General features: G+C 36.1%; 1 protein-coding gene across 1 annotated transcript in view; it reads right to left on the bottom strand.

Annotated features, from left to right (window-relative positions):
• Positions 1 to 25961, bottom strand: part of NCAM2 (neural cell adhesion molecule 2) — a 289809-nt gene that overhangs the window by 79466 nt on the left and 184382 nt on the right. The window contains exon 12 of the mRNA XM_004371382.1: positions 19708 to 19881. Coding sequence (XP_004371439.1) covers positions 19708 to 19881 — 174 coding nt within the window. The remainder of the gene's footprint in view (positions 1 to 19707; positions 19882 to 25961) is intronic.

The following is a 25961-nucleotide window of genomic DNA, read 5'->3' as shown; positions in this document are numbered from 1 at the left end:
GCTCATCTTCTGGTACTATATCAGACAATGTTCTACTGCTATTCATAAGGTTTTCACAGCCCAATTTTTTCAGAAGTAGACCCCCAGTCCTTCATCCTAGTCTGTCTTAGTCTGAAAGCTTCGATGAAACCTGTCCACCATGGGTGACCCTGCTGGTGTTTGAAATACCAGTGGCGTAGCTTCCAGCATCACAGCAACATGTAAACCACCACAGATGACAAACTGACAGATGACTAGTTGATATCTGTATACCAAAAATTTTTAGGATATCTTGAGTATTTTTTAAAGCTAGGATCACAAGTGTTTTATCATTTTCTGAAACAGGGATAAGCTCAGGAAGATTTTGTTTTTGAAATTTCAAAGTACAGTTATGTTCTTTTAAACACTTTTATAGGTGAATTGTATGACAGATGAGGTTCATATTTATTAGATGCACCCATACATAGGACCCTGAATTGTGAAATTACATCTCAAAGCCATTGTGAAGAATTATAAAAGCAAATGGAGGAAATAGCTGGTGAAATGTAGAACTCAAAAAATATTGATTGTCCACAGCTACCAAGGCCTCCACCGGACTGAGTCCAGTACAGCTAGATGGTGCCCGGCTACCACCACTGACTGCTCTGACCAGGATCACAACAGAGGGTTCTGGACAGAGCTGAAGAAGGATGTAGAGCATAATTCTAACTCACAAAAAAAAGAAAAAAAAAAAGACCAGATTTACTGGCCTAAAGGAGACTGGAGAAACCCCGAGAGTACGGCCCCCAGACACCCTTTTAGCTCAGTGGCGAAGTTACCTCCGAGGTTCACTGTTCAGCCTGGGAGTGGACAGCCCCGTAAAACCAAATGAGACTAATGAGGTACAGGAGTCCAGTGACAAGGGCCAGAAAGCAGAATGGGACAAGGAAGCTGGTGATAGGGAACCCAAGGTTGAGTAAGGATATTGTTGATGTGTTGTGAGATTGTTAACCATTGTCATAGGGCAACGTGTGTAGTAACTGTTAAATGAGAAACTATTTTGTTCTGTAAGCCTTCATCTTAAGTGAGAATAACAGCACAATTCGAAGAGTGTAGTCAATGTCACTGAACTGTGCATGTAGAAATTTTTGAAATGGTGTATCTTTGGTTATGTGTATTTTCACCAAAAAAAAAAAAAAAAAGAGGTTGAGAAGTTAGAGGGTTGATATGTTGTGGTGTTGTTAACCAATGTCATAAAATAACATGCGTACTTCTGTTTCATGAGAAACTATTTGTTCTGTAAGCCTTCACCTGAAGTACAATAAAAAAAAAAAATTGATAGAATTAATCCAAGTAAGCCTAATTGGCAGAAAACTGTAGAAAACAAAATCCCACTGCTTGTACACACACAGATGCGTGCACACAGAAGTCCACAGGCTTGTCCTGTTGCCAAAGGTGATCTTCCTTCCTTAACTTTACATAAGCCTGCAGCAGCAGCACCTCTCACACACTGACTGATGCTGCTTTTTTTGTCTGAATAGTGAGGGAAAGAAGTAGGAGCAATTAGGACTGTTGTATCCATTTTTCTCAAAAGTCTACTAATAATGTCTAGACTTAGAATTAAAAAAAAGATAATATCCTACAATGAATTTTTTTAAAGATGGTAGAAAGGATAAGGTTTATTCATATGCAATAGAGTTAGTTGCTGGAGAACAGTAAATTACATAAATTTAGTTCCCAGAAAAGCTTGCAGAATCTATTTCTGAAAGTTTCAAAGAAAAGAGAAAATTGCCAACTTGCTTAGCTGGTTTCCTTTGTCCTGGAGACATGGTGATCATTTATAACCAAAAAAAAAAGGCAAACCCACTGCCGTGGGACTCATAGCAACCCAACAGGACGGAGCAAAACTGCCCCATAGGGTTTCCAAGGCTGTAATCTTTATGGAAGCAGACTGCCACAACTTTCTCCTACTGAGTGGCTGGTGGGTTTGAACCACTGGCCTTTCAGTTAGCAGCCGAGTGCTTTAACCACTGTGCCAGCAGGGCTCCAGCTGGTGATAATTTACAGATGTTTTTAAATAGTTATGAAGTATACACTTTTATTTGAATGTAAGCAAACCTAGTAATTAGGTAAATATTCATTCATCTCAGACGTAGAAAATCCAAAGATCTACACATGATGGTAAACAGGCTCTCATACATGCAGTCAAGATGGGGACAGGTGACTTATGAAATAATACTTACATTAGGAGAACAGTAGCAGACAAAATATTTTCGAAAGTGAATACTTTCTAAAGAGTTGCAAAGGAAGGTAAGCATATTTCTACTAAAAAAAAAAATCATCACTTGGATCATTGCACAGAAGCTCAAATTTATACTGGGCCTTGAAGGATGGATAAAAAACTGGGAGAAGGAATAGAATAAACTCAGGGATGGCTGTAAGAAAGCAGAATGGATGTTTGGCACAGGTGAGTGAACAAGCTTGGATGTGCCAAGTAATGAATTTACTTCATTTGATTAGAAAAATGGAAAAATAGTTTCCCCTTTTCCTCTATGTACAGAAATGATCTTTCAAATCCATCCTATTTTAAATATCACTGTCTATGCAATAGTGGTTTTTGCAATGGGCAGTGGCAAATATCAAAACAATCCTTTTAGTTTAAAAGGTTAATCAGACATTGGTATGAAGAAAAAGAAGGAACAGTAGAGACAGTAACAGTGAGAAAAGTAAGAACACTATTGCCCTGTTCAACTCTTGATGTGCAAGGGATAAGAACCAGGGTGGTGGCAGTCACTTAAACCATTTCTGATAATGTAAGTTTGTACTGGTTGCCTTCTCCTAGCAGCTGGTACTATTGAACGAAGACTTTAAAACCTTCTCAGTGGAAGCATCTGGAGCCATTGAATGTATGGAGTAAAGGCTCTACGTCCCTCTTTAACCTTCAAGAATATTTACATACTGTAATAGATAAAATAAATATTCGTATTAATAAACTTTAACAGTAAAAGGGCCAAATAATGTTTAATACAGTGAAATACGATGGCTATGATTTCAAAATCTTTAGTGGTATGAAATTTAAATATGTCTTGTAAAATTTCCTATCAGTTATATTCACTATCTAGGAAAGATCATACTTACTTTGAATCTTAAAGTGACCAAGAGAGTGTGTGTTTGAGCAGGGATATGGGCTCTATTTTTTATAGTTAAATTACTGTGAACTATCACACTTTCATCCTCCTATGTATTAAATTCCTATAAAACACTCGTCAACTATTTATATTTCTTTTCTCACTACTCACAAACATGTTCCCTATAGAAATAAATTTCTTCATGTCATGTATTTGTCTGATTCATAAAATTATACATGAACAAAAAAGCTCACCAAATTTTTTGAAAAATTAAAAAAAAGGCGTGGAAGTTCCCTTTACAGCATAGCCAGACACCAGGCTGAGCACAGCGTTAGGTATGGATTTTGTGTCTTAATTTTGTGATAAGTGTGCAAGTTTTAAGCAGACAAGTAATTTTATATAAGATTATCATTTCACTCAAATTTCCTCTTATATTTTGATCTACGTAGTTTAATTTCATTGAGATTGCAATTTCTAAATTAGCTTTGGTTATTTTCATAGAAACAATGAAAACAGTCCAACATACTCTTGCTTTGATTTTTAACATACAGAAACCTTTCCACTACATGCAAATTAGAACACATTTTCTTTCAGTGAAAACATGGAATTAGTGTGGGTTACTTTTCCCCTTTCCTTTGTAATTTGTAAGAGTTTATTACACTTGAATTTAACATAACTAACCGATTCCCACTAACCAATTCCGACTCACAGCGACCCTACAGGACAGAACAGAACTGCCCAGAGGGTTCCAAGGAGTGGCTGGTGGATTCAAACTGCCAGCATTTTGGTTAGCAGTCAAGCTCTTAACCAATATGCCACAAGGGCTCCAGGCTGAATGTAACATAGGCAGATGATTTTTGCAGTCAATTTCTATTTTAACGGGTAAAATGCAGCCATTTAGAACTTACAGTCTTCCTTTCTTCAGGCATTTTTATGTTGGAAATAGTGTAATCATTAAAAAAAATTACTTGTAGAAAATTTTTAAAAAAATCGAAACTCATTAAGACTTTAAAATCTGTAACAGTTGAAAGCTAACACTAAACACTGATTATATTAAATTATTTCTAAAATAGTGAAATTAAATAATATTGTAAAGGGAAATCCATTTTCACTCAGACCACTGTAAACATGCGGACTGAAAGAGACACTGAGGAACAGAACCTTGAAATACAACTTAAAATAATGTTGCAGTGACTTTTAGCAACTGGGAAGCTACAAGAAAAAATCAGACACTTCTACAGAAGAACTACTTCCTATCTATAACAGAAAAGGGCTATCTCTCATTGTTCACTAAAAACAAACAAAAAGACAGGCAGACAAACAAAATAAACAAACAAAACTCTTTTAGATCCATCTCATCACAACTAGTAGACATTGTTTATAATGCTATCGTTGTTGTTAGCTGCCTCTGAGTAGGCTCTACCTCACGGCGACCTTATGTGTAACAGAACAAAATGTTGCCCAGTTATGCCCTCCTGAAATGGTTGAATGCTGGCCAATACTTTTTGTACAGTGCCTCTGTATGTCCTTCCATCTTCTTCTGGCTTCCTGTGCCATTCAAATTTTTGCACATAGAATCTTTCAGTAATGCAACATGAAGTGTGACATTTTTCTTCAGTTCCTTCAGCTGTAGAAATGCTGATCGTGTTCTTCCCCTTAGCTTTCCTAACTCTAGGTCTTTGCCACATTTCATCATAATACTTTACCTTGCCTTCTTCAGCCATCCTTTGTAATCTTCTGTTTGGCTCTTTTACTTCATCATTTCTTCTGTTTTCTTTATCTACTCTGTGCTTAAGATCAAGCTTCAGAGTCTCCTATGAAATCCACTTTGGTATTTTCCTTCTTCCTTGTTTTTTTAATGACCTTTCACTTTCTTTATGCTGCATAATATCCTTAATGTTTTCCCACAATCCTTCTTGTCTTTAGTCATTAGTATTCAGTGCATCAAATCTGTTTTGAGATGGTCTCTAAATTCAGGCAGGATGTATTCAAGGTTGTACTTTGGCTCTTGTGAAATTGCTTTCATTTTCTTCAGTTTCAACTTTAACTTGCACATGAGCAATTGATTGTTCCATAACCAGCTCCTGAATTTGTCTTGACTGATGTTACTGAGCTTCTCCATCACCTCTTTCAACAGATATAGTTAATTTAATTCCTGTGTAATCCATCTGGTGAGATTGAATTGTATAGTCATTGACTATGTTGTTGAAAAAAGTATTTCCAATGAGTAAGTCATTGGTGTTGCAGAATTCTACCATGCTGTCTACGGCGCTGCTTCTATCACAAAAGATATATTTTCCAACTACCAATTGCATTATGGTGTTGGCGAAGAATACTGAATAAACCATGGTCTGCCAGAAAAATGAACAAAACTGTCTTGGAAAATACAGCCATGTTATCAGGAGGGACCAGTCCCTCCAGTCCCTGGAGAAGGACATCATGCTTGGTAAAGCAGAGGGTCAGCAAAAAAGAGGAAGACCCTCAATGAGATGGATTGACACCGGTGCTGCAGTAATGGGCTCAAACATATAGCAATGATTGTGAGGATGGTGCAGGACTGGGCAGTGTTTCATTCTGTTGAGCATAGGGTCACTATGAGTCGGAACTGACTCAACCACACCTAACAACTGATCCTTCTTCTTCTTCCTCTTTTTTTTTTCCCCAACTTTTGCATTCCAATCACCAGTAATTATCAATGTATCTTTATCATACACTTGATCAGACTGTAGCAAGTTTTAAAAATGTTCAACTTCTTCATCTTTGGCATTTGTGTTTTGTGTAAACTTGAATAATAGTCATATAACCTGGTCTTTCTTGTAGGCATATGGATATTAACTCTACTGTACTATACTAGTTGTATTTGCAAACTCCATAGTATCCAGTTTGTAGTTAGGATACTTCAAATTTGTAGTAACTAGTTCATGTCATTATGAAACAGAAATGTTTTAGTCATCAGATGCCTGCTAATATAAAAAACATAAAAACACATAATAATACATTTTAATGGGGGTACAGTTTTTCAGTGGTAGAATTATCCCCTTCCATCTGGGAGACCTGGGTTTGATTTCTGGCCAATGTACCTCATGTGAAGTCGTGACTTATCTGTGAAGGGTTGCTTGTTGCTATGATGCTGAACAAGTTTCAGCAGAGATTCCAGAGTAAGACAGACTAGGAAGAAAGGGCTGACAATCTACTTCTGATAATCAGCCAAGGAAACCTTATGGATCACAATAATTCAATCCACTAATGATCACGAGGAAGGTGCAGGATGGGGCGATGTTTGGTTTGTTTTTGCCTGGGGTGGTCATGAGTCAGGGACCAGCTAACTCCACAGCCACTAACAACAACCACAACAATACATTTTTAAAGAACAAAGAAAAGAAACACAATAGAGGAAGGAAAAAGGAAACCCCTGATTGTTGCATATAAAATTACCATTGTGTGTGTGTGTGTGTGTGTGTGTGTGTGTGTGTGTGTGTGTGTAGAGAGGGAGAGAGCACTGAGGTGTGATAATGTTACATGTTCTGCAGGAACATCTTCTGAGAAGCATCCTCCCTTCCCCAAAAAGAAGTTTTAAGTAACATAATACCCTGTCTATCTCAATTATTTCTTTCATTTTTTTTAATGGCACGATAACTCAGTGTAGATAATACTTTACAAATTTAGAAAAGTCACAACTTAAATAACTTATTACTATATGGCAAAACAACTTTGAAGAAATATTTTATAGGCTTACTCTAACTTTAGTTGAGTTGTGGTGATTATTCTCATTATTTCTACTAAGTATTTTAAACAATTATTGATTTTCTTTTTAGGTACTAATGAAAACAAAAATGTTTCAAATTCAATAATGATGATGGAAGAAAAAATAACTAGTAAAATATTTTCAGACAATAATTTACTTTCACTTTTTGAGTTTACTAATTTAGATTTAAAAGGTGCCCAGTCCTGTGTATTTCCATTAGAAAAACTTATTAACAAGTTAACGGAAAGAAACTCACACTATCATATTGTCCTATACTCTTTATTCACATAGCGCTGTACATACACGTATCTGTTCTTCAATTACCAATTAAGTAAACAAAAACTGTTGAATAAACTGAACATTAATTACTTCATTACTAGTCTTTGAGAAATAAAACCTTGAGGTGGATATCAAATAACATGCTTCACAACAGAGTAGGCTATATGAAATGATCTTGTGGATTCTTACAGGTTCTTTTAAGTAATGTAAAAGGAAAAAAAAAAAAAACAAAAACTCCACCAATTGGCTAGCTGCCATATTGCATAACTTCAGTGGGTACCACTCACATCGTAATCTACGTAAATACCTCTTCCTGTGGTTATATATTGGAGTCCCTGGTGATGCAAATGGTTAAGTGCTCTACTGCTAACCAGAAGTTTGACGGCTGACATCCACTCAGAATTACCTCAGAAGAAAGGCGTGGTGATCCACTTCTGAAAAATAAGCCACTGAAAACTCTATGGAGCACAGTTCTACTTTAACACACATGGGGTCACCATGAGCCAGAATTGACTTGATAGCTACTGGTAGTTGTATAGTATACAGGATATGTAACCTTACACAGTGTGCATGCCTGATGGCCAATATTATTCTGGGTCTTATTAAAAAAGACTGCCATATTTTGAAACTGAGCGTGCATGTGGGACTGGCCAGTTTCCTAAGATAAACATGAAAGTTATTACCCAAAAGCTTCACAACGAAAACAGGGAATATGGCAAATTATAAGTACTAAGCCCTGGTGGTGCAGTGGTTAAGAGCTTGGCTGCTAATCAAAAGGTCGGCAGTTTAAAGAAGATATTCAGGTGGTTAACACACACATGAAGAAATGCTCACTATCATTAGCCATTAGAGAAATGCAGATCAAATCTACAATGAGATACCATCTTGCCCCAACAAGGGTAGCATTAATCCAAAACACACGAAATAATAAATGCTGGAGAGGTTGTAGAGAGACTGGAACACTTACACACTGTTGGTGGGAATGTAAAATGGTACAACCACTTTGGAAATCAATTTGGCGCTTCCTTAAAAAGCTAGAAATAGAAGTAACGTACGATCCAGCTATCCCGCTCCTTGGAATATATCCTAGAGAAATAAGACCCATCACACAAATAGATATATATGCACATTCATGTTCATTGTAGCACTGTTCACAATATCAAAAAATGGAAACAACCTAGGTGCCCATCAACAGAAGAATGGATAAACAAATTATGGTATATCCACAAAATGGAATACTACGCAACAATGAACAACAATGAAGCCGTGAAAACTCTTATAACATGGAAGAAGCTGGAGGTCATTATGCTGAGTGAATTCAGTCAGTCACAGAAGGACAAATACTGTATAATACCACTACTATAAGAGCTTAAGAAGAGGTTTAAACACAGAAGAAAATATTCTTTGATGGTTACAAGGGTGGGGAGGGAGGGGGAGAGTTATTTACTAACTATATAGTAGAGAAGAATTATCTTAGGTGAAGGGAAGGACAGCACACATTACAGGGGAAGTCAGCACAACTGGACTAAACCAAAGCTAAGAAGTTTCCTGAATACAATCAAACACTTTGAGGGACAGAGTAGCAGGGGTAGGAACCTGGGGACCACGCTTTCAGGGGACATCTAGGTCAACTGGCATAACAAAGCTCTTAAGAAAATGTTCTGCATCCTACTTTGGTGAGTGGTGGCTGGGGTTTCAAAAGCTTGCAAGAGGCCATCTAAGATGCATCAATTGGTTCCAACCAGCTGGAGTAAAGGAGAATGAAGAACACCAAAGACACGAGGAAAGTAGTAGCTCAAGAGACAGAAAGGGCCACGTAAACCAGAGACTTCATCAGCCTGAGACCAGAAGAACTAGTTGGTGCCTGGCTACCACCAATGACTGCCCTGACAGGGAACACAACACAGAGTCCCTGATGGAGCAGGAGAAAGGCGGGGTGCAGAACTCAAATTCTAGTAAGAAGACCAGACTTAATGGTCTGACTGAGACTGGAGGAACCCCGGAAAGCATGGCCCTTGGATTCTCTATCAGCCCAGAACTAAAACAATTTCCGACTCTTCAGACAGGGATTGGACTGGACTGTGGGACATAAAGTGATACTCATAAGGAGTGTGCCTCATAGTAGATACACGAGACTAAATGGGCAGCTTCTTTCTGGATGTGAGATGGAAAGGCAGAGAGGGTTAGGAGCTGGTTGAATGGACGTGGGGAATCGGGTGGAAAGTAGGAGTGTGCTGTCACAGTATGGGGAGAGCAATTAGAGTCACATAACAATGTATGTACACATTTTTGTATGGGAAAAAGAAAAAAGGTCAGCAGTTTGAATCCACCAGCTGCTCTGTGGAAACTCTATGGGGGTAATTCTACTGTGTCCTATAGGGTCCGTATGAGTTGGAAGAGTCGGAATCAACTCGACGGCAACGGGTTAATCATCACTCAGCAAGAAATATTGATGTGCTCATTCTTCTAAAAGTATAACTATCAACAATGTTTTTGTAAATATATTAATAAATTATTTAATTTAATGTGGCTTTGCAGGATGTAATTACAGTATGTACGTTTTAATCTATAGATAGTAATTTTAATAGTATAGTATTTATTTTGTAAATGCTGCAATTAAGTCTATGCACCTGCTTCATAATTGTTGTAATTCCAAACTCTTTTTATGGTTTTAATTTTATGGAAAGTTCTCATATTAATGAAAAGTTGAAGAAAAAAATCAAGTTATATGGTAGAAGAAGTAATTTTTAGTCTTATGGAGAAGTAGTGCTTTCTCTTTTTCAGTAACTGCTTTTCTTCCCTCAATAGTGTTTTGAGGTATTGGTTTGTATTTATAAAAGGTATGTCTGATAAATATAGTCTGTGCTTCAGGAATTGAAAAAATCCAAATTTATAAAAAAAAATAAAATTACAACAAAAATAATAAACAGTTCTGTGTGTGAAGAAATTAGAAAAAAATTAGTTTCCATGAATGTTTGCTACATTTATTCATGGTACTCTGAATATTTGAACCTAAGATCTCAGGATTTGAACTACTAATCTCTGCTCTATTCCAATTTAAGCTTCTATTAAAAATCATTTTGCTGATTTATCAGACATATCTTTTATAAATCCAAACCAATACTTCAAAACACTACTGAGGGAAGAAAAATAGTTACTGAAAAAGAGAAAGCACTACTTCTTCATACGACTAAAAATGACTTCTTCTGCCATATAACTTGATTTTTGTCTTCAACTTTTCATAAATATAAGAACTTTCCATAAAATTAAAACCTAGAAAAGAGTTTGGAATTACAACAATTATGAAGCAGCTGCACAGACTTAACTACAACATTTACAAAATAAATACTATACTATTAAAATTACTATCTGTAGATTGAAATGTACATACTGCAGTTACATCCTACAAAGCCACATTGAAGGTTTAGTGGACTATGCAATCTAAGAACTGAAAAATCCAACTGTGTAGTTATTTTCGACTTGTAGTCAGTCTTCACATCCTTTGATTAGTGAAAATGGTAAGAATTTGAATGACTATAAGTTTACAGTGAAGGTTCCATTTAGAAAATACTGTTATTTCGAACTTTAAAAAAAAAAAAAAATTCTAACTTATTTTCAGAAACAGAGAGATTTTACCATAACCGTAGTCCTGAATAAAGCAGGAAATATAATCATCTTGGCTGAGATTTAAAGAATTTGGATGTGTCATTCAAACTGACTAAAGAGTTCTCAAATCAAATGCAAAAGATTATGTTATTGGAGAGAATTGTTTTATGCTCTGTTAAATAGAATATTTTTAAATATTAATTTTTTTCATTTTTATTTTTAAGTAGCTGTTTTGCAAGATTATTTTCTCTTCATTGTGTGCCCGATGAGTTGTATAAAACATATTTTCAAATTGTTAAATGATATGGTAATGAATCTGTAATGCAGCCCTACCACAAGGTAAAAGTCTTGCTACAGCTGTGGTAGATGTTTCTCACTCATAATTCAATGTCACAATGACTCACATTCTATATTAGGATAGTTCAAGTTGTTGCAATCTGAACTGTTCACAATTCATCATATTTTGAAAATTAGTTTTGTGCCACATCAGTGGTTGAGATGATCAGTAGGGCTTCAGCTGAACCTTGAAATAGATTACAATAGGTCAGGATTTAAGTGAACCCTGAAGCTAGGACCAGGTGCAGAATGAAGAGGTGAGATTCATAGGAAATTAATCAAGTAGCTACTTAGAATGAGAATCTAACGTGAAAATGTTTAGGCCAAATTTTATCATGTGAAATGATACTGCAATCAAGCAAGAGCTGATATTTACTCTGGGTTGTGATAGTAATTAGAAATGGAGATATGAATAATATATAAATTAATTCTAAATATTCAGGAACATAAATGTGACTAAACAAGTACAACCATACTCGGGACAAAAATGTAGTAGTTATTGAAATGTTCATTACTGTAAGCATCTGTCTTTTCATAGATGAACTTCAATTTATCTTCTAACAAATGCCTCAAAGGCGGTGAGTATAACTGTGATTACAGGAATTTCTTCCACTTTATGATAAGGATTAATGTAAATTAAACTTATAAAACAAAACACAAAGGAAGTATTGGTCATTATTCAAAACTGTATTTGGGCTTTTAAAAAATCACTTCAGATTTTCAGCAATATGGTCACTCAAATAGCCTATAAAACAAGTACTCTTTTAAGTACACCTGGAAATTATGTATAGCATTTTCAAAAACTTTAAAATACTTAAGTGTTTTCTCGCAGAAATGTAAAACAAATCCTGAAGCACCAAGCATGAAGCAGATGGGTATACCAGAAGCTAGAGAAGCAGTCATGTATTTGTTTTCAATCAAATACTGTAATCCTGTTTAAAACATCACAGGTACTTAGAAAACTCAGACCTTTTGTATAGATCTCTGATCTAGAAAATTGGGTTTACATCTCCTCAGAGGGAAAATAATATTCAAGATGAGAAGCTGAAGCTGATCTTCCACGGAACTGGGACACTCAAGGTTCTATGAAGGATGTAAAAAAGGCAGGCTAGTAAACATACATGCATGCGCGTGCGCGCGCGCACACACACACACACACACACACACACACACACACGAGACTGCTGGCAAATAAAACTTGCCTGCTTGGCCTCAGAGCAAACCCCAGTTTCAGAGCAAACCCCAGTTTAGTAAGGGGGTTGGGGTAATACTTCTTTGAAAATTAGTTAAGTGTGGACTTGTCCTCATGTAGATCACCTTGATCAAACAGAATATCCCAAATCAAGAAATTAATTTTTGGTGCTCCCAGCTTTATCATGCACCAAGTTACTACCAAGAGCAAAAGAATATCTTCTGTGGAGGAATGTACCCCAAACCCAGGTCTTGCATGATTCCTAGTAACTAGAATAAGCAAAACATGAGATCACAATCTAAAATTATAAAATACACTAAAAAACAAGACTGCAAAAGTGAGCATCTGCTGAAACAAATGAAGCAATCTAATAATTTTTTAAAAATCAGAATTAAACCTGAATCTTCAAAATCCAAATATAAACTAAGTATGCTTAAATTATTAGAAATTGGAAAAAATTTTTAAAATGCCAAGCTAACTTGAAAAAGGACCAATTAGAACTCTTATAAATTAAACATGTGATCATTAAATTAAAAAGTTAATGAGAAGTTAGGCAGCAGATTAAACATATGTGGAGAAAGGATTGTAAACTAGGAGACAGAGATGTATTAACTACCACAAAATCATTAAAAATATATAAAAGAAAGAAACAAAATACAGATATGTGTAAAAAGACATGACAATCCTCAAAATTCTTAAGTGACAGGTTTAGTATATTTATAATTGGTTTTTCAGAATAAAAGAAGACAGAGAATGGAGAGAGAGCCAATACTCAGAAAGGAAATGACATAAAAATTTTCGGAATTAATGAAAGATAAAGTTCTTCAGAATCAGAAATCACAATGAATCCCAAGTAGAATTAACTGTAGAATTAAATTATTTTCCATAATTTAATTACACCTTTAATTATACAATTTTAAAACTATTTATAGAAAATGTATAACAGTACGCATTTAATTGAATACATTTAATTATACATATAATTAAGCCTCAAAACACCAGGTCAAAGAAGATATCTTAAAAGCAGTTAAAGAGAAAAATAATTATCTACAAAGAAATGGCAATTAACTGACAGCATTCTTCACAACACTAACAATAGGATCCGCAAGAGAGTGAAATACTGTCTTCAGATTGCTAATGGAAAGCAACTATTAAAAAACATGAATGTGTACTCAGTTAAACTATAATTTGGAAACCAAGTTGAAAAAAATACATTTTTAAAATAAACCATTTGAGAATTTAATGAAAGCTATGGACCTCCTTTCCAGAATATGCGTGCACAAACACACACAAAGTTGTACAGAACTTTAGAGATTCTTACTCCCTGAAGCCTGTCCTCTGCTCCAGATAATCGAGATGTCACCTGTGAATCAAGCAACATCAGGAACTGAGTACTTAGGCCACCCTCTTTACACCCCTTCCATTAATGCTTTAGTAAATCACTCTGATTCTTACATCTTTGCTTTGCATAGAGGCAAAATGGAAAGTAGTAACCACGTAATTAGTTTTCTCTCAATTCTTGTGATCTTAGTAAAAACACTGTCTGCTGTGTCACATGATCAACACACATACATACAATACTGTCATTTTTTCAAGGTTTCACAGCCAGTCATTCCCTCCCTCCATCTCTCCCTTCCTTCCTTCCTATCTTCTTGCCTTCCCTTCCTTCTTTCTTCCTTTCTAATAAGATATTTCCACATAATAGTGATGCTTCAACTGTTAATTCATATTTAAACGAGTTAGGCAGATCAGTCCACACATTTTCTATACAACTACCACAATTGCCTCCCATTAGCTATCTAAAACATACATATATATGTGTATGCACCACCCCCCACCCCACATCCACACTCCACACAGCAGTAATCTGTGCTCCATTCTTTCACTTTGTAACTGAAAAGCAGGTGAAAAATGCCTGGGTTTGAATTTTGCTTTTATCATAACATATTCATATGGCCTAGGGAGAAAGTGTTAAACTTCGCGGTCTGAGTTTTCGCCTTTACATTGGTTAGCCTTGGTTTTCCCCTCTGTAAAACAGATCATAATGATATTAACACATTCTTCAGTTTGTGGACAAGATCTTTTGATTTAATTTATTTGATGCACTTAACAGAGTTCCTGGAACAGAACAAATGTTTAGGAGATATGAGCTGTCTTTAATATTTTGTTAATTGTCTGATCACTGATATTTTGCCTCAATAGGGAAGCATAGGGTGATTTTAGATGACTATCACTTTACAATATAAACTGGAGTGAATAAATGTTAAGAGTAATTTTACTAAAAACAGATAATAAACAAAGAGTGTTTACTTTCTTCAGGCACTAAATGAGAAATTACTACACATTAATACATGCCAGTTTTGGATCATCAATATGACTGGTAAAATACTCATGAAAACATCATGAGGTGAAAGATCAACATATTTAAATATGTTTGATAGTTTAATAGACAAAAATTCTCTGCAATAGAAAAAATTGTTTAACAGTGCTAAATAAAAGAAGATGCTAAATTCTGAGTCTATATATGCACATGCTCATAACTACATATACACATATGCACTGCTGAATCTATCATATCTCACCCATCAAACTTCAGCAAGATTTGAAGATCCATACAGTTAGATTGCTTTTGGATTATATTTTAAAAATATATGTACTGAAAATAGATATTATGGAAGATATAGTGATTGCAGCCCAGCTCTCTCTTGCTGCCTAGCTGCAGGGAATATAGTTAGCAGACAATTAGAGTTGGCTTTAGATTTGCCCACAGTTACTTCCTTTCTAGGCAAGCTTGCATACAGGCAAATACAGAGACAGGGTTGTAAAGGACTGGCTGTTTCAGCCCAAAACAGATACTCTGCTGGCAATACTGCTCTAGAGTTCTCTAATGGTTGGCTGAGGCTTTGCCAGGCCTCCATTGCATTTTGATTTCCGTTCTGCCTAATCTCCACCATTTCCTTTTACAGAACAACTTGCAGGGCAAACTTCTTCCCTATGTCTACTTACGGGAAATAAATCCTGGGGCAGTTGATACCAGAAGTAGGGGAAGGGAGTCTGATAAAGTAGATGATGTGATGATGTGTGCACTTATGAGTAAGATACATAAAAATCTTCAGATGTATAAAGAATGGAGAGAGGAGCCCATTTACTAACTGGTGCAAAGGCTGCCATCCCAGATTTGAACTGGGACAGGAGCAGGAAAGAACACTGCTGCAGGTCCAGGCAGACCTCCCACTGGGCCATATCTCCAGTCACATGGGGTCACTATGAGTCACAGTCAACTTGACAGTATCCAACAACAACATAAAATAATCCCTTTCATCCTCCCAACTATACCAGATTTTATAACAAGACCTATAGATCAGACAGTAATGTAATGTGATGTAATGTAACATACTGAAACAAATATAACACAAAATAACGTAAGAGATATGTTACCACCTCAAAAAAAAAAAAAAACCCATTGCCTTCAAGTTGATTTCGACTCTATAGAACAGAGTAGAACTGCCCCATAGTGTTTCCAAGGAGTGGCTGGTAGATTTGAACTGCCAACCTTTTGATTAGCAACCGAGCTCTTAACCACTGTGGCACCAGAGGGACAGGAAATATTAGTATGAAAACAATTCCAAGAAGTGGTGACTGTGAAAGCGCATTGCAGATTGTTCAGGGAGACTGGTAAAAGGACCTAAGTCGGTCTAGTGGGGAAAACGTGAGTAAGGCTAAAGTGTCAGCTTAAAGGAAACCATTTTGACTAAAAAAAAAAAAGTTTAAGTCGAACTTATCTTTCATGTTTCAACAATCAAATTATTGCTGTTAAATTTACATTAAAATAACTATGATTATGCATTTCATATTTCCATAAGCATAAAATGCATTATTCTGGTGAATATTTTTACTATATCTTTACAAAAATAGAACATTGCTTTGCTATAGGAAAAGTAAATGCCAGACACAGTTATGCTAGAATCTTAGACATTGTCCCAGTGGAGTTACCAAGCATGACTCCCTGATTGCCTATTGCGTCTATGTTTTCCTCTTAGTAACTAAATATGAGGGCTCCACTAAATGACCCTTACAAATGGAAATAAGATCACATTTCCATTTGACTGACTAACTGTAAATTCAACATTTAAATAAATCAGATTACAAATATGCATTATTTTCAAAGAGAAAGAATGGAATCACGCAATCAACAACAAGCTGAGTGGAAAATTCAGTGGATGTGTTCCTGTTGCCCTGAAATTTCAACTGGGATAATTGAAAAAAAGAGGAAAGAACCATCAAATACTAAGCAACTGGGGAAGGAGCCAGCACCTCCTTCAGGGTTAACTAAGAAGAGGCTATGCTATCCTAGCTACAACACTACAACCTTATGCACACTGCCCACATACACACCATATAAGTAAGAGACTAGAGAGAGAAGATCACATCATTGGGGTAGTGAGCCTTCTTCTTAGGAGAGGAAGTTACTGGTGACTCCTCCCCTTCTGGCAGGTAAAGATAGCTCAAAGAGATGAACACAATCCACTGGGTGTGTCAGTACAAGGGGAAAGGTCTGGTATTTCCATCTCCATTTGGACATCTGCTTTTACAGAAGATTAATCTGTTCTCTGTAACCAGTTGAAGTGGAGAAAGATGAGCTTTGAGGTAGTCAAGGTTCTAATATTTTCGCTTAGTAAGGATGTATGATTTTTCTTCAAGTCAAATGGATAGTGCCTAAAGTTGGCTGGCTACAGTCACACCCAAAACAAAGCCTGATTAGAACAGGGTGAGAAGGTTTCTAAGGAAGTCAGTCTGAGTATCATCCCCCATGAGGAAACTGTGTCTCCAAAGAGGCTCCTGGTGTGCTTGTACTACACACATGCATCTCCAAGGGGCAGGCACTTAGATGCTGTCACGCGGAGAACACAGGAGGCAGGTGCAGCCCAAAGAGAACATCAGCACCAGATGCATAAGAAGTATGTGGCTCCTTTCCTCTCCTTTCCCCACTCCACCCTCTCCAGGATAAGGCTCAGCTGTCACTGGAGTCATAGAAAATATGAGTGCTAATTGGACTTTTGAAATTGTAAATGGTACAGGATTGGGCTAGATATTTTTATTCTTGAAAATGACCAGAAATGTACAGTATCTGCCAAAAATGTTATTATATGACAGAAAGAGAGGTTCAAGAAATATGAGTGAAAGTCAACCGGATTAAAAAAACAAAGTTGTGTACTACATTGAGTTGGATTAAGGAATGGTTTGGTTACAAGGCTGCAATCTGATTGAAGGTGCTCATTAACACATCTATGAAAGAGGAGATGGCCTTGGAAAAAGAAGAAAGGAACTGATACAAATATTGGCTTTCCTTATGTAAAACTGAGGAAGCCCAGCCAAGGTTTGAGATTCACCTAACAAGCTTCCGACTCGCATTTAGTTTCTCACATAATATACCTACAGGTAATACTTGTACTTATCATGTTGTTGTTGTTGTTGCTGGGTGCCACTGAGTTGGTTCCGACACATAGGACACTATGTATAACAGAATAAAACACTGCCTGGTCCTGTGCCATCCTCACAATTGTCGTTATGCTTGAGTGCTATTGTTGCAGCCACTGTGTCAATCCATCTCATTGAGGGTCTTCCTCTTTTTTGCTGACCCTCTACTTTACCAAGCATGTCCTTCTCCAGTGACCGGTCCCTCCTGATAACATTCCAAAGTATGTGAGACAAAGTCTTGCCATTCTTGCTTCTAAGAAGCATTTGGCTGTACTTCTTCCAAGACAGATTTGTTCATTTTTCTGGCAGTCCCTGGTATATTCAATATTATTCTCCAACACCGTAATTCAAAGGCATCAATTTTTCTTCGGTCTTCCTTGTTCACTGTCCAGCTTTCACATGCATATGAGGTAATTGAAAACACCATAGCTTGGGTAAGGCACACCTTAGTCCTTATCATAGAGATTCTGAATTCCCTAATTGCTGAGACAGTGATTCCTCATTGTAAATTAACGAATTTGCCTTGTTTTTACATATGTCTTATAAGCATCATTAAGAGAGTGTTTCTGAGAGATGGATATACACAGCACAAGGTTAGGTTTCTGAACTTGATAAACGTGGCCAGGTGAAGCCATTATAAATAAATTCTCAGAAGGTTGCAACCTTGTAGGAATTCTTGAGAGAGCATCTACTACCTTCTCCTCCAGGGTGACCATGTTTGCTGCCAGGCTTCCTTTCTATAATGTTCAGATGAACATTGCTTTTCTTCATGGTTGTGATTGAGCTCCTATTTGGAGTGTTCTACAGTGTCAGAAATAATTCACTCTTTCTATCTCTCACTCCCTCTCTCCCTTGTTTTCTCTCTCTTAACAAAACAAAACATATACCCCCAGGATGATGATTTCTCTTACTAGAGTCCTTAACTCCCCTTATTCATTATTTTTAAGCATTATCTTTATAAAACTTCTGTCCTGAACTACACAGTGTGTATACAAAGAATATGAACTACCCAAAATCTTTTTTCATTAAAAGAAATACTAACAGCTTAACTGTTTTTGGTATTACAGGAAGCAGGTAGTAAATGACTGATGGCTGGTTGATTAATATTCTGGCACTTTTATCAGACCAGTAATTGCTCTCAGTGAAAACTAAACAAGCAGAAATCAACACAGGGTAGACTCGAATGATTTCATTTGGCTTTCTCTCCATTGTTCTCTAGGTGAATTTCCTTCTTTCCTTCTCAGGATTTTCTTTACGCTGTATGTGTTAGGGTCAAGGCAAGACTAGCAATGGAACTCTACGGTAAGAGAATTTCCTTACCATTTATGCTATGCTTTTGGGTCACTCAATGCAGTTCTCTTTTCCCCTGGTAATTTATTATTATTTCCCGCTTCAGTTCCTTCTTATAACGAGAAAACAAACTACATTATTATAAAATGAAGAAATTCTACATAAGTGAAAAGAAGTTTTGTAAATTATTTTAAATTCTCAAAATTAGCCAAGTCTATCACTCAAAATGACAGAATTGGTATTATAAATCTGGATTTTCAAAATATAGCTTTGTAAGCACATATATAAACCATCTACAGTAGAATTTTAGGCATTTACTTATGGCATAAATATTATTAGTAAATTAAAAATGAAATATACTTCAGAATATTTAGTCATCAAATACATTAGAAATTATCAAAATTATAAAAACTTTTTTTGTTCAGAATTGAAATTTGGTGAGCTTATTGCACTTTTTCACCTGTATTAAACATGAAAACTTGTCCACTCTTTATTAAAGTTATCCGCAAAAATCATTCTTATTAGCATTCTTTAAACTTTCTATTCACTTAACTTAGAGCACTGGAAATGTCTTACCTAACTCACCTCTTCTAAAGGAAAAAATGTAAATACCAAAGGACAATAAAATGCAAATCACAGAGCTATATTGAAAATCAGCTTGAATTAACCAACACATTCTGAAATTGCTGACTCACTTTGAACTCCTTGGGAGCGTACTATTTTCCAGGTTTCTGATGCCACTTCTTTGACATCCACTTGATAGTGATGAATAGGCACACCTCCATGGGAATCCGGTTTGTTAAAGGAAACTTTGGCCATGGTCTGTGACAACTCTATAATCTTCACTCCATAGGGACTGGACGGCACATCTACGAAGGAACAAATACAACGGAACAGAACTGAGGTAATGCGGATAGCCATCGTTAATATTTAGGATGTTCTGAGAATTAGGAATAAAGGAGACTTGCCGTCTATATTCCTCAATATATTTGCATTTAAAAACTTGCATAAACAGCTGAAGAAAGTATTCACAAGTCAACCTTTTTTTACAACAGCATATTAAAAGTAAAATATTCAATATTAAATATCATTCAGGGAATAATTTTATTTCTGCTTTTTCCGTACAACATAATGTTTACAATATTTTATGAGTCCAAGGGAAACAAGGTTCCCACATGCGTCTGTGTGTGTGTATGTGTGTGAGAGACAGAAAGAGAATGTAGGAATAATTGAAATGTAAGAATAAATAAACGTTTTATTGAAATGAAATGTTAGCATAAATAGTAATCTCTTATAATAATGTGAAATGTATTTTCTTTTTGTTCATTACAATTATATTACTAATTTTGGAAGCAAGGGCTATATAAAATGTAATTATTCTAAAACAAATGTGACTGCAAACTATCTGTTCTAACTTTAGGTGAAATTAAGTTTTAATTCCTGTATTAAAAAATATATCAAATCTTTCTATGCGTGTTATTTTATCAATCCATTATTAGTTTAGGCTCAATGAAGTATTCTAGGTGGGACTTTATTTTGTAATGCACAAAACTTCTTGAAAAAGATTTAGCTAAAAGTCAGAACATGCAGGAGAAGAAAATAAAAGAGAAAAAATCTCAATGAGAAAATTAACGAATTCTCTACTTCAGAAATGTCAAGTTTTAGAGACAAGTTAATCATGAAAGGAATTTCTCTCTCTCTCTCAATCTCCCTCTCTCCTTCCAATATTACATTTGCAATAATCTTAAACTTTGGAAAAGGAAGCAAATATGGATAATTTCAGAGAAAGAAGTTTAAAAAAGAAATGTATATATATACAAAAGTGGCACTTCAAATCTACCAGCTACTCCTTGGAAACCCTATGGGGTAGCTCTACTCTGTCCTGTAGGGTTGCTATGAGTCAGAATAGACTTTATGGCAATGGGTAGTTTATATATTAACTTTACAAAAAAAAAAAAAAAAAAGTCTTGATTGAAGAAAATGCTATAAATGCAAATTTCTGTTCTGATATCAAACATTCAAACCAGGATCTCTAATTGTTGTTAAAAAAGTCAAATGTGTCCCATTTGCTTGAGTTTAAAAAAAAAAAAAAAAAAGAGCACTGTAGATCACATAAGTTATGCCTTATAAATGGTACTGGGGAAGAGCCAAGAGGGCAGACTTATGGCCTTTGGATGTGAATATTGTAAAGAAATGCAGCAGTGTATATTTCAGCTCTAATAATGGAAAGTAAATTATTTAGAGATCTCATGACGTGCGTTACGTTACGACTCTCAGGTTCAGAAATGTATGTGTAGAATACTCACGCAACCAAAACTCGTAGTGCTATGAAAGTTTTTATCAGGAAATAAAACATTTAAGTAATCTAAACAATTTATTTAAGATATCATTCATAAATATCATCATAGTTTTCAGGTCTCTTTAACCCAGGTTAAGTCTGTAAATTTTTTTCATCTATAGATTCAATACAAAGTTTGCTAAGGAAAAAAGAAACAAAAACGAAAACATGGATTGTTCTTAGCAATACTGTCCATTCTTCATGCCACGATGAGTGATTCCCTAACGTCTGCTAGGTTTAAGCTGGTCATCACAGCAATTATAATCTTCAGTTTAGGAACATATTTCAAAAAGGAAGGTAGTATGGATTGAGGGAAAACAGAGATTTTCTGTCCTTGGGATCCCATGTTTGGCTATACAACATGTATGGGCTCTTTTTTTCTTACTCTGACTTTAAGCCACTGTAGAGTCATACACTATTTGCTAAGCTCTACATCCCAACATGGTGTGAAATACTGAGAAATGTTGTTGTTGTTAGGTGCCGTCGAGTCAGTTCCAACACATAGTGACCCTATGTACAACGGAAGGAAACACCGCCCGCCCTGCACCATCCTCACAATCGTTGTTATGCTTGAGCCCATTGTTGCAATCACTGTGTCAATGCATCTTATTGAGGGTCTTCCTCTTTTTCACTGACCCTTTACTTTACCAGGCATGATGTCCTTCTCCGGGACTGGTCCCTCCTAACAACATGTCCAAAGTACGACTGAGACATGAGGGCCCTTTTTTCTTAGCAAAAAAGTGCCATCACCAAAGCTTGGACCAGTGAGTACCTTTTTCTAGCTACAGAAGCTAGTTTCAGGCCTGCTGACTCATACCATGGTTTTTCCTTTATATTTATTTTTTGTTATTGATGGCTTAATTCTTTCAACTACCTGATTAAAAGCAAAAGCATGTTTATGACTTACAGTGATAGTCAATTTCTTAATTTTCTCCTTTCTACATTCTGATTTTATATTTCCAACATGTACTGGCTAACAAATTATGAGTTTCTTGAGGACAGAGGCAAAATATTTTACACACACACACACCTACCTACATACATATATGTAACACTGAGCAAAGTGACTAGAAAATACTAAGTCCTCAAGAAATATTTTACTCATAAACTATTTCTGTAATTAAAAACAATAAACAAACATACAAAACATTTCCAAGTGAATGGTGGGCTGGCACGCCCAGGATCAACACCTCTAAACTGTCTCCATTCTCACAATTGTTTTGTAATCAAATTCATCCTTGACTCTTATCTCCTCTAAATATCACAAATGTCTCCAAATGACGTTCATTGTTCCTCCTTCATAATTCTTGTAACCATTTCTTCCTTCCTGTTTCCACTCTTAACTCCCAAACCCAGGCACTAACTGCCTCTGCCTGAAATTATATTAGTGGCTCACAGCTTCTTTTTTATTGGTTGTCTTGCCAGATACAATCCATATGGCATGTAAATGCAAAATCAATCTTTCTATAGTACCATTCTAATCACGTCATTTCCCCCAGGAGGCCCTCTGGAGCTCCATAATCTTTAAACATAAACCCTAGATGTTTCAGCCTGACTTTCAAGATGCTGGATCATCTACGCTCACTGAGTATACACAAGCAGAAGCTCATATTGTAAAAGACTATCAAACAGAGCCTAACTTTTCAAATGGAGCTAGGAGCTGTTGAGTTCCACATACATGCTGCATCCTCATTGTTAGCATATTCCTGTAAACTCCTTCCTAGCTCCCTTCACCCCAGTAGTAAATGATTGCCACCATCACTGGATGAATGAATGAATGAATGAATGAAACGATAGCACAATAACATGCAAACACCTATTTGTTTATTTAAAATTTTCTTTCATCTTCAATAGTGCCAGTATTTCGATTAATAGCCTCAAATATTATCATCAGAATCTATTTATCCAAGTCTGGCCTTGCCACTTTGGTCTACTGTAACTTTAGGCACATCACTTCATCTTTCCAACTGTCAATTTTCTTCTCTCTAAAACTGGAGCTAGAATAGTACCCACCATTAGGGTTTTTGTGAGTATTAAATCATGTAGAGGACTTGAAACAATCAGCAGTACAGTAAGCATTCAGTAAATGTTAGTCATTGTAATTATTGCTATCACTCCCTCATAAACATCTTCTTTGGATCCACTGACATCTATCAAAGTTTTAGTCAGATGATAACTAATGGGTAGAATATTTGAGTGCAGCTTACAAATTTATGTTAGGAAAAAGGTGGTACAAGGATCCCCAAGACTGATACACACAAACTCTGGAGTCCATGCACGACCCTGTGCAAATAAAACTTACTGAGTATCAGTTTCCTTGTAAGTAAAATGATCCTGGACACCCTTTTAGCTCAGTAGTGAAGTCACATCTGAGGTTCACCCTTCGTTCAAAGATTAGACAGGCCCATAAAACAAAAGGAGACTAAAGGAGCACACCAGACCAGGGGCAAGGACTAGAAGGCAGGAGGGGACAGGAAAGCTGGTAATAGGGAACCTGAGGTTGAGAACGGACAGTGTTGACATGTCGTGAGGTAATGCTAACCAATGTCATAAAACAATATGTGTACTGACTGTTTAACGAGAAGCTAGTTTGTTCTGTAAACCTCATCTAAAGCTCAGTAATAAAAATAATAAATAAATTAGTAAAACAATAACAATAATATCCACATAAATTGCTATCGTGAGGATGTTGGTGGCTAAAAAGCACTGGGCATTCACAAATATTATTCTCACCTATCCTGCCCTTAAAATAATAAATAATGTTGTATAAATAATGTTTGTAAACATTTTGATATTTAAATATATGCCTAAAGTCATAGTTTTTTCAATATATAAATATAAAAACTTCTAAAAAGTCTGTCTTGTTTATAATTTTACCTTGTGACAGGTAGAGAAACCAATAGGAGGAGTTACTTTTCTAATTTTAATTCTGATAAAATAAATACAAGTAAATGAAGAAGAACTAGTAAGCAAAATGGAAATACATCAAATATTATGAACAATAGAGGGCAATATTTATACATATACATAGATCTTCGAAAGCATTTCACAAAATTTTATATTATCGTCTTAAAAAATGAGGATAGATGCTCTTAAGCACAATCCTGAAAGTACAAACCCAAAGATTCTTGCGAAGAAAAAAAAAGGGGGGTGTGGGTGGGGAAGGAACCAATGAAAACCATGTGGCTGCAAAAATTATCTTGGAGTAAAATTCTAAAATAACATTTTCAAAACGATAATGAACCTTGGAATTATGAAGCCGCATTTCTTCAGCGTTCAGAATGAGCTGAGACCACAAAAAGCCAAAGACAGCAACAAACACTTAGTTGTGTGTGTGTGTGTGTGTACAAATGTGTATGTTTTAGCTCTTCACGTGTCTTCCTCAAATTCATCCTCAATTCTAGCAAATAAATAAACCTCAACATCAAAAGTCAAAGTATAAGCCATTCAGCAAGTTCCCTTAAATTTACCTTATCACCTCTGGTTTAACCTATAATGGAAACCTGGTGTTATGGATTGAATTGTGCACCCCCAAAATATGTGTTCAAATCCTAACCACTATACGTGTGGATGCAATCCCATTTGGGAATAGGGTTTCCTTTGTTACATTAATGATGCCATATCAGTGTCGGGTTTGTCGAAGTCAATCGGTTTTGAGATATAAATGCAGCTGATTATGCACACAAGCAAGCAAGCGAGCGAGCACGAAGGGGGAAAACACAGATGCCACATGGAAATCTCCAAGGAACGCTGAGAAGAATGCTAGAGAAGCTGAGACAGGGAATTTTCCCCTAGAACAGACAGAGCAGAGCGAAACCTACCCTAGGGCCAGTACCCTGATTTTGGACTTCTAGCCTCCTTAACTCTGAGAAAATAAACTTCTGTTCATTAAAGCCACCCACTTGAGGTATTTCTGTTATAGCAGCACTAAGAAACTAAACCACCTGGTCTCCTCTTTCCCAAGGCTAAATCCTTCATCTCTGCATGGTATTTCTTTTACGTTTCTATTCTCCAGAATACTTGTGAACAAATAGTTCTTCTCTTCCTTTGACTTGTTTTCTGAATTTTTAGTCTCTCTTCTCTGGCTTATTATGCTGAATTTATAATGATTCCCTAGATGTCAAAATTCTAAAGCAATAAACTTTTCTTTTTTTGTCACATGCCACAGCATCTTTAATTCTTCTGAGAATATGGTTTCCTAGGATTCAGGGAATCTGGTGACTAAGGTATTGTTCAGAGACACTTATTCAGCTTTTTCTCCACATTTGAGGATGTAGTGTTGCTGAACTTAAAGAATCAGGAGAGTTTGATGTTTGTAAACCTTCCCTTCAACAGAAGTACTTAAGCGAATATTCTTCTAGAATGGTGTTGTAAACCTAATCCTTGATATCGTCTATTGACACTCAGCATTCATTTCTATCATCCAAGCTACTCTGCTTTATTATGACGAACGGAAGGCTACAACCACACTACCCATATCCATTTGCTGTTCAAGTCCTACATGTCATGTAGGCAATTAGCATAAGATACATACACACATGGCTTAGAATGCTGAAGGGATGTAAATGCCATCACACTTTCTTGAGAAGGTGCACATAGACAAGAAGACCT

The sequence above is a fragment of the Trichechus manatus genome, unplaced genomic scaffold, assembly GCF_000243295.1.
Source record: "Trichechus manatus latirostris isolate Lorelei unplaced genomic scaffold, TriManLat1.0 scaffold00012, whole genome shotgun sequence".
NCBI lineage: Eukaryota > Metazoa > Chordata > Mammalia > Sirenia > Trichechidae > Trichechus > Trichechus manatus.
Note: the sequence above shows the minus strand (reverse complement) of the source record. Positions and strands in the feature narration are given on the sequence as shown.